We start from the raw sequence: 12,878 nt of genomic DNA, 5'->3' as shown, positions 1-12,878 counted from the left end.
AGCGCTGCGCGCCCCATTCTTGTGACGTCCCGTAATGTTGCATTGGCTGTACATCTTGCCACGAGCAGTGGAGACCATCCACTCCTACAGTGAGACTTGATTCTATGGTCGCTTCACCTTTGTTACGCAAGGGTATGCGACTTTGGTCGGGCTTCTTTGCTCCTTGGGATGTGTAACATCGCTGGGTGTGTCCCCTCTCACATAAAAGACGCCTTCACCCTCACAATGTTGATTAACTTCCTCGTTCCACAGCCTCCTCATCGAACCCGACACACACATCATCCCACTTGCACCCTTATCCTTCGTATCCAAAGCATTCATCACGCAAGATGTCTATGGAAACGACCAAGAAGGAGGCTCCTCCTCAGTTCCGCCGCAGCGCCACCGCTCAAAGCAGTATTCCGCAGGTGTCGAAAGCCGGACTCCGCATTGAACTTCTTCACTTCATTGGTGAATTCTTCGGCACTTTCATGTTTCTGTTCATGGCCTTCGCCGGCTGTCAGATTGGCGGGAGCAGTGCTTCACTTGCTACGAACCTTAAAACAGGAGGTGGCACACCACCGGACGCATCGAAGTTGCTCTACATATCGTTCGCTTTCGGGATGGCCCTCGCTATCAACGTCTGGACATGGGCGCACGTCAGCGGTGCCATGTTCAATCCAGCTGTGAGTCCCCTCTGTTATCAAGTCAACTTCTATAGACAAGGACATGAACTAACCTTTGCAGGTCACTTTCGCCTTGACTCTGACCAAGGTGGTCCCCATCGCGCGCGCTGCCCACGTCATCGTCGCCCAGTTGCTTGCAGGTATTTGCGCTGCAGCTGTTGTCGCTGGCCTACTGCCCGGCGCTTCGACCGTCTCCACACATCTCGAGCCTACGACATCGATCCCCCAGGGCCTGTTCCTCGAGGTCTTTGCCACATTCCAGCTTGTCATTGTGATCTTCATGGTCGCTATCGAGAGGAATGCTGAGCCGCTTCTTGCTCCTTTCGCCATCGGCCTAGCCCTATTCGTTTCCGAGCTAGGCACTGTCTACTACACAGGCGGCAGTCTCAACCCCGCTCGTAGCTTGGGCCCAGCGGTCATTGAAGGATTCGATGGCTATCACTGGATCTATTGGGTTGGGCCGCTATTCGGAGCTGGACTTGCCGCCGCTTTGTACTCTGGTGTGAAGGCCCTCGGATACTCACAGACACGCCGGGATGGCTTGGACGCCGAAGAGTGGCAGGCTCGTTCCTAAGTCATCTTCGGTCCGTATCAAGGAACGAAACTCTACTGGCAGACGGTTTGACGGTCTCTTGTCAGCATCAAAGACCACGTGCGACATTATGGGGCAAGCTTCTCAGGTTAGTTTGACTCTCAGGTTAGTTGGCAGAACAGGTTGTATATTTGGAAGCAGGATTGGTGCTCTCCTAGCGCTGAAGCAAGGCGTTTGGGCAGAATGAACATGTCAAGTGGTGGGTCTTCAGCACAGCACACATATGTAGTCAGACAATTATTTCATATTTTCCACGACGTGTTTCGGCTCTATGTTATAGTGGACTTACCGGTCAAACTCCTAAACTTGATAGAGGCGACCCCGAAGCCAGTGGATTTCCCAAGCCTTCTACAAAAACATCGCCCAACATCTTGGCTCCGAACGAGCTCACATCTACACCCACTCTATCATTGAGTTCCTTCTTCGCAGCACCGCCACTTCCATCCATTAAGCGACAGAAAAACATCGGAAATCTCTTCAGTGGCGGGATCCGCTTCCTCGCTCATGTCCACAATGCACTCGCACGATCAGCAGCCATAGGGAACGTGTCTCGCATCAAAATCGTCGGGAATGAGTCTGCATTAGCCGATATCGCAGAAACGTACACCAAAGACCTGTATTGCCCCGCTCTCGGTGCTACGTAGAAAAGAAGCAATTGCAACCCCGCGTCGGACAAGTATCTTGGCATTCGGTGGGCGGCGCAGCTTGACCAGCAGGCGAGGTTGAACACGGTGGGCACGAAGGTGGGCGAGATTATTGCCGCGAATAGAGAGTTTAAGGCTGACAGGAAAGACTTCTGCAAGGACGTCCAAAACGACTATTGTCGATATCAAGGACATCCATGTAGCAAGTGTGACGTTTCTCTTCGATCATTAAGATATGTTAGCTGATGAACACGTCTTTTCCCGCTACAATTCCAGTGTTGACGTTTGTTACATTGCAATACTATTCCCGAAGAATAGGGTTCGAATTCGTCAACTTTCGTCATACCGTTATTTCAACGGCACTGTGCGTTGCTCACACCAATACGGGAATTGGTGTTGGACCAACAGGCTGTCGACTTGATCCAATATTAGCTTGATGCATAGTCCTTGCTCCCCAATGGTCTGGGTAATCCACCGCTGAGTGGAACACCTGCCAATTTGCCCACATGATAATGTCGCCCTCTTCTACCTTCGGATTCATGATGTATTCCGGCTTCAACACGCGTTGCTGAATGTTCGCCAACCACTCTCGAATCTCAACAACATCGTCAATGACTCTCGGATCTTCATCAACTGATGACCGCATGAACGCCCGCCGTACACATATACCGTGGACCATGAATGCGCGCTCGCCAGTGACAGGGTTGACCCACACCATCGGATATCGCTTGATGTCCTTCTCTTCATAAGGAGATAGCTCCTCAAGTTTCTTCTCCCTTCCCTGACTTACAAGTCCGAGGCCAGTGCTTTGGCTCTTACAATCGCTCATCCATTGGTACGGATGCGGCGCGTACTCTACCCACGAGTGGTCTGCGATCATTTTCTCGTCGTCTGTCATGAGATCGTACGTCTGTACATTGCTGAAAAAGGCAGTGAGCCCGGGCTCGGTTGTCATACTGTGCCCGCTCGCGTCGTCCCAATGAATGGTGACATTAGGCTGAGTGGGTCGCTTGAAACAGCGCAGAGTTGTGAACAAGGCTGGGTCACGCGCGTATAGTGGCGCGTCTAAGTGCCATCTTTGAAACCGTGTGTGACCCTGAGCATATATTTCGTCTGAAACCTTGTCGTTGTGCCAAGCGTGTAAGACTTCTTTGCGGATCGTGGTTTCTTTGAGGCCGAAGTGATCAGGACCCTGGTAGCCTTTTCCAATTATTCGAACGTTCTCGGCTCCTGGCACACTATACACGTCACGTCCCTTCTGCGCTCGATGTTAGCTATAAAACACGCGCAAATTAAGGAGTATCAAATTTACCGAGAGAAGACCGCCTTGCTTGTTGAAAGTCTTAAGATCGCCGTGAGAGTGTACCAGTGGTGCTTTTGGATCAAATCGGGTAACTAGCTCCCATTGCTTGATGGGTCGAACATGCTTCTGGCCCTTAACGACCACCAACTTGTATGTCCAGATAGCGTCTGCCAGTGCTTTCACGTCGGAATCTATGGTCATATTCAGCACGAATGGGACAAGAAGGCGTCAAGTGCTGACCGCTGATGTCTTCAAGATCAAGTCCATCGATTACAGCGCCAAAGTTGTGCTTCTCGATCGATGTCTTCTTCATGGGTGTCGCGATGAACGTAGGCTTAGGAGCCATAATCAATGGAGTCATGATTGCGAAGCAAAAAGTTGTGGACTTGGCTTGAGATCGAAGCTAATGATATCACTCGTATAAACCTCATACAGCTGCTCTAATCAATCATTGCCTATACATATTCACAGAGTTCAACGAGCATGACCAGTCCTTCCCTGACATGCACCATTCGCCGTGAATGCGAAGATAGGACTGAGGTAGTAGCCTCGGCCGAGGGTTAGGTTTGGGTGTCTTATCGATATCAATGTGAACGGCCGAGGCTACGTCCAAATCGGCGTAGCCTCGGATGGCACTCGGGTTGTCATCAGGAATTGGGGTAAAGCAAGCGAGCCACTCGGATTTAGCCATGCAACACTGAAGCAGCTTACGTAGTTGCCAGAATGTAGGGGGGGATGTCAGCAAGACAACAAGATTCGATCTTGCCAAAACAGCGAACAATCCCCATTCAGCCAACGCTACAATGGCTTCCAAGACAAAATACGTGGAGCGCGAGATTCCCCAGGTAGGTAGGCTGTGTCCAAGTGTGGCCTGAGGCGATCATTAACTAGTTGTATAGATTTCTCTTCACGATTTCGAGCATCGCATCGATGACATCTCTGCAGAAATGTGCGCTGCCGCAGAGAGCGTTGGCTTCTTCGCCGTGAAAGACCATGGCCTTTCCGAAGACGAAGTACAATCCATGTTCTCCGTCTCGGAATCGTTCTTCAGCCTGCCCGATACCACGAAAGCGACAGTACCGTGGAGTCCGCAAAATGTGGGCTGGGAGAAGATGTCGCAGGTACGGCCCTCGACCGGCGCAGCCGACACTAAAGAATCATACCAGCTCCAATTTGGCGAGAACATGGCACAGTCGTGAATTACAGAACATGAGTTACCTGACTTTAAGGAGAATAGCTTGAAGTTTATGCATCGCGTGCAAGGAGTCTCGGAAAAGCTCATGTTGTGCCTTGCGCGGGGGCTGGGCTTCGACGACGATTACTTCGTCAGGTATCACGACGTCAGTCGGCCGGACTCGCAGTCGACGCTTCGCTTGCTCCATTACTACGAGACTCCCAAGACCAACGACGGCATAATCCGACACCGTGCAGGAGCGCATGCTGATTGGGGCTTTTTAACTCTTCTTTTCCAGCAGTCTGGTCAATCTGGGCTCGAGATTTGTCCAGGTCGCGAAGTGGTCACCGAATACGCTCTCGGTGATGAGTGGACCAAGGTCGAATTTCAACCTGGTCTCATTGTCTGCAATATCGGCGATCTACTGATGAGCTGGAGCGACGATCGCTTTAAGAGTACGTATCACCGGGTGAAGGCACCATCTGAGGAAGGTGATTACTTTGGGGAGAGATACAGCATTGCGTTCTTTAACCAGCCAGTCAAGGATGCGATTATCCAGGGACCCAAAAAGAAGTATCCCGCTGTAACCGGAGAGGAGTTCAATAGAGCAGCCATGGAAAAATATTACGGAGCCTTGAAGGAGAAATTGAAGGCGAAGGAGAATACAAAGGTGGCAGAAATGAAGGTCCTGCCTGTAGAGGCTGTCGCATGATTTTCTAAAAGCCCAATTCAATTTCATGCCAAATTTAATGGACCATCATCTTACAAAAAGGTCAACTTTCGGCACCAGGGATCATGTATATGGACACTGCGTTTTGAGATGGAGTGAATTTGTTGATGTACATATGATTCATGCCGTTTTCCGAGCCTCGCGTCCCCGCGCGTCCCTTAGCTGAAAAAGCGATCCCAGCCTCGCGCATCATTCGATTTCTTTGTGCGGGCATTATTCCTTCCCTTGCTCCCAATCTAATATTGCGAATTACAGCAACATGGGATTGGCTAGGATTGATTCACATCGCCATCTCTATCCTGACTTATCAGTTCAACGCGTTTCATCTGCATATAGAACGTGCACGATATAAGGGTCTACACGTTATGACATCTGGGCTGCATAGATTCACGAGCTAAAATATACAGTTGCGCTGGCTTGTATTCATTTATCCGGAAGGGTGATCGCTCGCCGCGACATTGCATTGGTGCATAACTCTAGGCCCGTACGACTTCGGAAACTCGGTCTACGCAGGGAAATCAGTAATCACTTCACAGGTTTTGGATGTAGATTTGGATAATTTGACGTACGATGCTATGCCATAAGGCCCTATTGTACCACAAGATCACATCTTGCTCCTGATGCGGATGCGCATAGATGTTCTCCGGTCGCAAGACCGGTCGCATAATTCTCCAGACATGTTAGTACCATGAAGTAGAGGGTTCATTGAAATAACTAGAACTTACTTGTCCATGAAAGCACGCACCTCTGCGAGGTTCTCAACCACAGTCTCCCCTCCATCAGGGCTGTTCTTGAGATACAGCTTATATGCGCCCTGTCCATGCACCTGTAATGACTTTTCGCCCGTCTTAGGATTCGTCCATACCATCGGGTACACACAAATCTTGCTCTTGTCCCACTTTGGTAATTCTTCAAGTGGCTTTTCAAGACCCTCAGTCTCAATCGAATGTCCGAGTCGTGTGCTGTGCGCTGTCGACATCCATGCAAAAGCGTGTGGCGCATACTCGATCTTACTGTTGAGAATAATCTGCCGCGTTTCTTCATCCAGAAGCGCCAATGCTCGGCTACCAGCTACCATGGCCGTCGCACCAGGTGCCATCTTCATCTCGGTTCCCGCTTCGTCTTCCCAGCGCACAGTGACATCAGGACCCTTGGGAGTTCGCACAGCAAGAAGACAACCAACACGCGGCGGTGGGATGTTGTACAGCGAGCCGTCAAAATGCCATTGGTAGAAACGCGATGCACCAGCCTCGCGTTCCTCTGCGGGAATATGCGGCGGTAGATGGAATTCTTCGTGGTCTATTCCTTGTACTTCGAACCCGGGAGGGAAACCGAAGTGTCCATCGGGAAGAGCGCCACGACCAAGAATGTGTACTTGCGGTTGTTCTGGTAGCGCAGGTCGCTTTGGAATACCGTAGAAGTCAACACCATCGTGACTCGTGAGAAATGGGTCGTGACCATGAGCGAAGCCGCCGGTCGTTTCTTTGGGATCGAAACTGTCGATATGGATTAGCGTAGATAGATTATAGAGTCGGCGTATACTTACTTTGCTGTCAATATGTACTGTTGTTGTGGCCTCAGCATAGCGGGTTGCTCCTTGAAAACGAGCAATTTGTGCTTATGAAGCGCATCGGAAATCAAGTCAAAGTCAGCATCGGTAAATCTGTTCAGGTCGATGCCATAGACTTCAGCTCCAAAATCAACCCCGCTAGATTCCGCGTGCACTATAGGCACAACGCGTCCAGCCGTTGTATCAGAATGGGGAAGACTAATCTGCTGTTTTGGCGGCGTGATGCGGATCTTGGTGACTTCATCCTCGGTAACAGTAGCAGTGATGACCATGATGTTACTTTGTATTGAAGAACGACGGGTAACTGTTTTCGTAGCTCCAGATGGCCTGGAGTAGAAGTTCTATTTCATATGTTGTCGTGGCTATGACCACAAGTGACCAATTCGGGCTTAGCTACATGCCTCGGAAGTATTCCATCAGCATCGAAAGGAAGCAGATAAGAAACTCGTCTCAAGCATCAGTCGTTAAGACCGATTGATGCGATCGAGCTGCGTCCGACTATCGAGGAAGCGTGCTCCATGGATTTACACGCGAAGATAGCGCACCCATTTCTCGGCCGAGCATCCTTGCACGGCAGCGTAGCGGATTTACCCGACCCTGATCGATTCGATTATTAGTTACGTGTGTTACGATGAGAGAAGGAATTCTTACCTGAGAGTGAAAATAAGGTTTGCTTTCGAAAGAGGCGCAATATACCGACGATGACCTTACGAGCACTCGAATCGAAGTACTACACAACTAGGGAAGGCACCATTCTGCACTATTTCCAAACCGGAAGCCTCTCGGGACCTCTGCTACTCTGCCTCCACGGACTCGGTGGTTCCAGCGATACATTCACTCCTCTCCTGCCACATCTCCCCTCAAATCGTAACATAATCCTACTCGACTTTCCGGGCTTTGGAGGTTCCCTTCTCAAACTATCGGCAGGTAGAATTTCTGTGGCCAGTTATGTCGCAGACGTGGGCGAGCTCATCGCGGCTTTACAAGGAGCTCCGGAAATGTCGCGAGATACCGTCATCATTGGACATTCTCTGGGTGCGATCGTTGCTCTACAGTACGCAGCGAAATATCCGGAGGCAATTGGTGGATTAGCGCTCCTCGGAGTTGGTGTGGCGGCAGGACACATCCCAGCAGCCCGGCAGCGCATGTGCGATCTTGCGACGGCAGTGAGATCAAAAGGCATTGCATTTGCAGCTGATATTGCTACCAAGTCGAACTTCTACGAGGATACGTGCGTAAAGCCTCCAATCATCGTTTTAGAGAGGGCAATAACTTAGGATATAGGCTTGAACGAATAGTGGATCCGTCCACGCGAGAGGAAGTGAGACGTGCGGTGCTCGCCGCTGACCCAGAAGCATATGCACAAACATGCGAAGCGATCGTTGATCTAGAACATAAAGATCCACAATATGGGAAGATCGTCTCACCAGTTGTTTTTGTTGCAGGAGATCGCGATATGATCAGTCCAGTACAGCGTTCGCAGGACATCAGCGTGCTACTGGGCGGTACCAGCTGGATCAAGGTTGTCCGAAGTGGGCACCAGCCTATCCTTGAAGATTTGCAGGGTGTCAAGCAGGCGATTGATAAGCTTTTGAGCAGTGTTGCATTGTGTTCTGCGGCGAGGGCGTTGAGAGATCCATGAAGCAGTCCTTTGTCTTCTCTAAATGAGTCTTTCCGTTGTATTGCGCACCAAGTCGACATTTGCGCCATGCTCCTAAATTCTCAATCTACGCCCCACCTGTTTAGGGACCTGTGAATTCGTGATTGGCTAGGTATAGAAGGTTTTCAAATCCATTATCTTCATTGAACCCTGGGGCTACAAAAGAGAAATTGTAGTTGAGGAGTGTTAAGTCGGTATTGTAGGTTTGCGACGGTTGATTCTGAGTATGAATCGAAGGAGGCTCCTGCGAAGCTACTGTCCCTAGATCATGGCGCTGAAGTGAACCTTGTTCATGGAACTGTTTAACGAACGCTGGTACGCTGAAACCTTTGATGGCAGTACCATCTCGACGCCGTTTAGTACCCTGGAAAGCTAGAGCATTCTTCGAAATCTCCACCTGGAGAGCTTCCAATAGCTTTGTTCCCCGTGAGGCAATCGTACTATTGCTGCAAGAGTGCAACATGCTGACCATCGTGCCCACCAAATCACAGTGTTCGTCGTATTCTTGCGACCTCTGATCTTGGTGAAGTATATCCAGTGAAAGAATGATACCAGCGGCTACTGCAAAAGCTTGATGAATCCACAATATCGGCCCATCTTCTTTGACTACCAGTTTATACTCCCTGACGATGGTTTTGGACGCAGCAATGCACGTGCGCCGCGTGAAAGCAAAGGCTGGGTTCGTGAAGCTGGCAGACAAGAAGGATCGATGAATCATGATGATCTTGTGGCTGGAGCTTATTGCCAAAGCTCGTCGCGCCCACGGTATCCAGTCCGGCCAATTCGACTCCAACGGGACGGCACTCAGAAAGGCAGGTCGTTTGTTGATTGCCAAAGTTCGAAGTCGCGCATCCCACTTCAAGACTTGCTCATACTTCGTGTATGGTGTGTTGCATGACATTAGCGCGTCTTGTAGTTGAGGCATGATCGCGGCGATATCGTAGAGGAACCGACAGTAGGAAGTGATAGTGGGTTCCGATGTTGGCAAAGAGACAAGGTCATGGTCATGGCAATTCATTGGAGGCTCGGAGGTCGTATAGAGAGGATTAACAAGATAGCTTTCAGAGAAAGGGATGCCGAACCAGTCTTGACTGCACAGTTGTGTCCAAACTCGTCGACTTATCTCTTTCTCTGTCTTGCTACCTGTTATTTCTGGGCCAAGTCGATGAAGTCCCAGGGATTGGGCGACTCGCACGGCAGCAGCAAGGTGTATGCTTTGCGAACTGCTAAAACCGAGCAGATGTGCTGCAATAGTGGCGGTGGCAATTGCCTGGCATGAGAATATGCTGAGATTGGAGGTGTAGTCGCCACGGTTGAGACAGGTGGTAATTGCTTGGAACCAGCGTCTTGACAATGTGGTTTGTTCCGCATCACGGAATCCCCACGACTGCACTTGCGCTGGCGGCGCACATGTCAAGCTCCCAGTCATGACTGAAAACAACAATGCTACCCATTGCAAGTCCACCTCTGATCCGGTGAGCTGGCCACCAAGGCGACCCCAAAAGGTTTGTAGTTGGTCCATGAAAGTTGGAGCGTAGAACGACCCATGATACCAAAGTAAAGCATTGCAGTGATAGTTGACAAGCTGCCGCACTTGGACCTCACTCGGTAGCAAGAGTTGAATGACGGCAAGCGATGAGCAATCCTCAAAGATATCTGGCTCGTTCTCATGGCAGTCGTTCCTGTCCACTTCTGGCGATGCAACGGCTGGTAAACCTGGGTCTTTCCTTCTACCCCAGGCCAGGAATTCCAGAATAGACGCTGCATCTTGAGCGACAGAGTCATGTCCGCTTCGTTCTGGAGGACTTTCGATTCCGTCAAGATGCGGTCCTGTGGCGGCGTCGTAGCCTTCGACGATTTCTTTGTGGCGACGATCATGTGGCGTTCCGACATCGATGGTGGGCGACTCTACCCGAATACCATTTTCGAGGTCGCTCACTTTACGCCGCAAGTACTCAAGCTCGAGATCTCGTGAATTGGCACTTGACGGTGATGGCAAAGTGTCATTGCCGATGTTGATACCGCATGTTGCTTGCTCACCCCTGCAGCTCAGCGAATTAATGAACGTCCCAAGGCCTGGTGAACACCTATGACGTACCTTCGCGCACAATTCGTGCATGGCACATGTCCTGTTTCCCGAGAACTGCATTTCACCTTCCTCCGCGTGCATGCGATGCACGCAAGCCTCGCCCGAGGTGCTGTCGTGGCCATTTTGCGGGGGTGGGGGCGAGAAAGCTAGACGGACGATCTCGGCCAATCAAGATACAGCCGATGAAGCCGAGAAAGCCCACAGCCAAAGCTTCCACTCCCTCCCTATTACTGCTGCGATAACAATGTTCAGGTGCAGTTCGCCCGAGCTATGAGTGTCCGATGATGCCGTCGAATGCGCGCCATGAACAATCGTTCATCTTAGCATCGCTCGCAGTCTACTGTGATAATGGTATCTGGGCCGAGCTACTGATAACGCATCACCCCGGATAAAGTCGAGATAAGAGCCTAGCGCATACTTACCATCAAGTCATTCACAACTGCGGCATCAAATACAGCTTCGCTGACCAGCGGAATGGCAACAAGCAGCGGTATTGTTGCTGGGCATTCTAATGGACCGCTTGAAGATCAAAGAACGAGGACATGCAGCGGCCCGAAAAGTTCGCTTGCGTGTCACACAACCGTCCAGCTGGAAGCTACCGAAGCAGTCGAGTAGTATTGCACCACACGATGTCTGGACCAATGCGGACATGGATCCCGTGCCTCCGGAGAGGAGAACCTGGGGGAGAGGCGCCTTCGTTGCTTACTGGGTTTCGGACCTGGTCACCATTTCGACGTGGAGCACCGGTTCGGCCATCGTTACCTTAGGTATGCCTGAACAGGTCTTGCACAACATGCGATAATGCTGACTGGGTATCATAGGCCTCTCTGCTACCGATGCCGTGCTCATCACTTTGGTCGCTGGCATCTGCAATGCCGTGCCAACGGTCTTCAACGGTGCCATCGGTGCCGATCTGCATGTCCCCTTTCCGATCGCTTCTAGAGCGAGCCACGGATACTGGTTCAGTTACTTTGCTGTTGTAAGCAGAGGCATCTTGGCTATGTTTTGGTTCGGTGTTCATACTGGATATGGGGGTACTTGTGTCTCGGCCGTGCGTTGCTTCCCTTCGCCACAGAGTGCTGTGCTAACTTGAAATCAAGATGCTCACTGCTATCTGGCCCAGTTTCAAGACTCTACCGAATCACTTGCCCGCATCTGCAGGTCTCAGCACCGCTGGAATGATATCGTACTTCTTATATTGGCTGATTCAAGCTCCAATGCTCCTCATACCTACTCATAAGCTGCAGTATCTGTTCTGGGTCAAGACTGTTTTGATGCCGCCAGTCGCCATCGGTATGGTAAGCTGCCGCTTGTCTAATTACTATACCTGACCTAATTTATTCCATGCTAACGATATGCGGTAGACTATCTGGGTGGCGCTGAAAGCAGGTGGCAACGGAGCTTTCTTTAACCAACAGCCCAAGGTTCATGGAAGTGAGCGCGTATGGCTGTGGCTCTCGAGTATGACTAGTGTTACTGGTGGATATAGCACTCTCGCAGTAAACATCTCGGACTTCTCACGCTTCAGCAAAGACCGACATGCCCATTACTGGCAGATACCGACGATACCGCTTTTGAAAACCTTGACAGCCCTCATGGGCATCATCTCCGCGTCTGCCGCACAGCAGATATGGGGTACACCATATTGGACACCAATACAGATAATCGACAAGTGGCAAGGCACTCCAGGCGGTCGTGCTGCAGCATTCTTCTGCGCAGCTATCTGGCTTCTCAGTCAGGTCAGCGTGAATGTCAGCGCGAACGCCGTCTCCTTCGCCAATGATGTCACGACCATAGCTCCCAAATGGTTCAACGTCCGACGCGGAACCATACTCGTCTCCATAGTCGGCAGCTGGGCATTATGTCCATGGATTATTGTCTCCTCGGGCAAAACCTTTCTCAACTTCATGAGCGCATACGCAATCTTTATGGCTCCGATGGCCGGAATATTATTTGCTGACTACTGGTTGGTAAAACACAGGAAATATGACGTCCCTGCGCTCTACGACCCACGGGGAATCTATCGGTACGGGAAGTACGGCAGTAACTGGCGGGCCGTCGCGGCGATTTTCATTACGATCATTCCACTGCTTCCTGCCTTAGCCAACAAGGTCAATCCCAACATCCGTCTCCAGCAAGGTCTCAAAAATCTTTTTACCATCAACTGGCTCTATGGGTTCTTCCTGTCTATCTTTTTATATTACACTTTGAACTTGTTCTTTCCCGACAAACCCTCATTGATACCCAAGGTCATTACAGGATTCGAGTATGTTCACGGCGTAGAGGTTGATGCGGAGACTTCTTCAAGTGACGGAAAGGGCGAAGACAGTGTGAAGGGAAAGGCCGAGGCAAAATCGGCAGAGGTACCGGGTGCTTGAAGTTCTTTTGCTTTCCTTAGGTAACTTCCCAAGCCAGAGCTGTTACAGAAGTGTTGAGGCCGGATGTAAGATT

The 12,878-nt window shown here is 50.7% G+C and overlaps 5 protein-coding genes across 5 annotated transcripts; 3 read left to right on the top strand and 2 right to left on the bottom strand.

Moving 5' to 3' along the window:
• Nucleotides 1–329: 329 nt before the first annotated feature.
• AQY1_5 (Aquaporin-1) lies at nucleotides 330–1,239 on the top strand (the record flags this gene model as incomplete). The annotated part of the gene is made up of 2 exons (XM_056217681.1): nucleotides 330–665; nucleotides 727–1,239. 2 exons carry the CDS (start codon nucleotides 330–332, stop codon nucleotides 1,237–1,239), a joined length of 849 nt encoding a protein of 282 aa, XP_056069237.1.
• A 1,035-nt stretch (nucleotides 1,240–2,274) lies between these two features.
• On the bottom strand, nucleotides 2,275–3,565 carry N0V89_008927 (uncharacterized protein; the record flags this gene model as incomplete). The annotated part of the gene is made up of 3 exons (XM_056217680.1): nucleotides 2,275–3,159; nucleotides 3,214–3,395; nucleotides 3,445–3,565. The coding sequence occupies 3 exons, from the start codon at nucleotides 3,563–3,565 to the stop codon at nucleotides 2,275–2,277; spliced, it is 1,188 nt and encodes a 395-aa protein (XP_056069236.1).
• Nucleotides 3,566–4,007: 442 nt separating this feature from the next.
• N0V89_008926 (uncharacterized protein) lies at nucleotides 4,008–5,090 on the top strand (the record flags this gene model as incomplete). Its single annotated transcript, XM_056217679.1, has 3 exons — nucleotides 4,008–4,049; nucleotides 4,104–4,399; nucleotides 4,442–5,090. The coding sequence occupies 3 exons, from the start codon at nucleotides 4,008–4,010 to the stop codon at nucleotides 5,088–5,090; spliced, it is 987 nt and encodes a 328-aa protein (XP_056069235.1).
• A 739-nt stretch (nucleotides 5,091–5,829) lies between these two features.
• Nucleotides 5,830–6,950, bottom strand: N0V89_008925 (uncharacterized protein; the record flags this gene model as incomplete). Its single annotated transcript, XM_056217678.1, has 2 exons — nucleotides 5,830–6,604; nucleotides 6,655–6,950. The coding sequence occupies 2 exons, from the start codon at nucleotides 6,948–6,950 to the stop codon at nucleotides 5,830–5,832; spliced, it is 1,071 nt and encodes a 356-aa protein (XP_056069234.1).
• A 4,126-nt stretch (nucleotides 6,951–11,076) lies between these two features.
• N0V89_008924 (uncharacterized protein) lies at nucleotides 11,077–12,805 on the top strand (the record flags this gene model as incomplete). Its single annotated transcript, XM_056217677.1, has 4 exons — nucleotides 11,077–11,194; nucleotides 11,249–11,478; nucleotides 11,528–11,725; nucleotides 11,792–12,805. The coding sequence occupies 4 exons, from the start codon at nucleotides 11,077–11,079 to the stop codon at nucleotides 12,803–12,805; spliced, it is 1,560 nt and encodes a 519-aa protein (XP_056069233.1).
• Between the last annotated feature and the right edge of the window lie 73 nt (nucleotides 12,806–12,878).

The sequence above is a fragment of the Didymosphaeria variabile genome (assembly GCF_027946475.1).
Source record: "Didymosphaeria variabile strain IMI 356815 chromosome Unknown scaffold_6, whole genome shotgun sequence".
Taxonomy (NCBI): domain Eukaryota; kingdom Fungi; phylum Ascomycota; class Dothideomycetes; order Pleosporales; family Didymosphaeriaceae; genus Didymosphaeria; species Didymosphaeria variabile.
The sequence above is the reverse complement of the archived record's forward strand: the minus strand, read 5'-3'. Positions and strand labels throughout refer to the sequence as shown.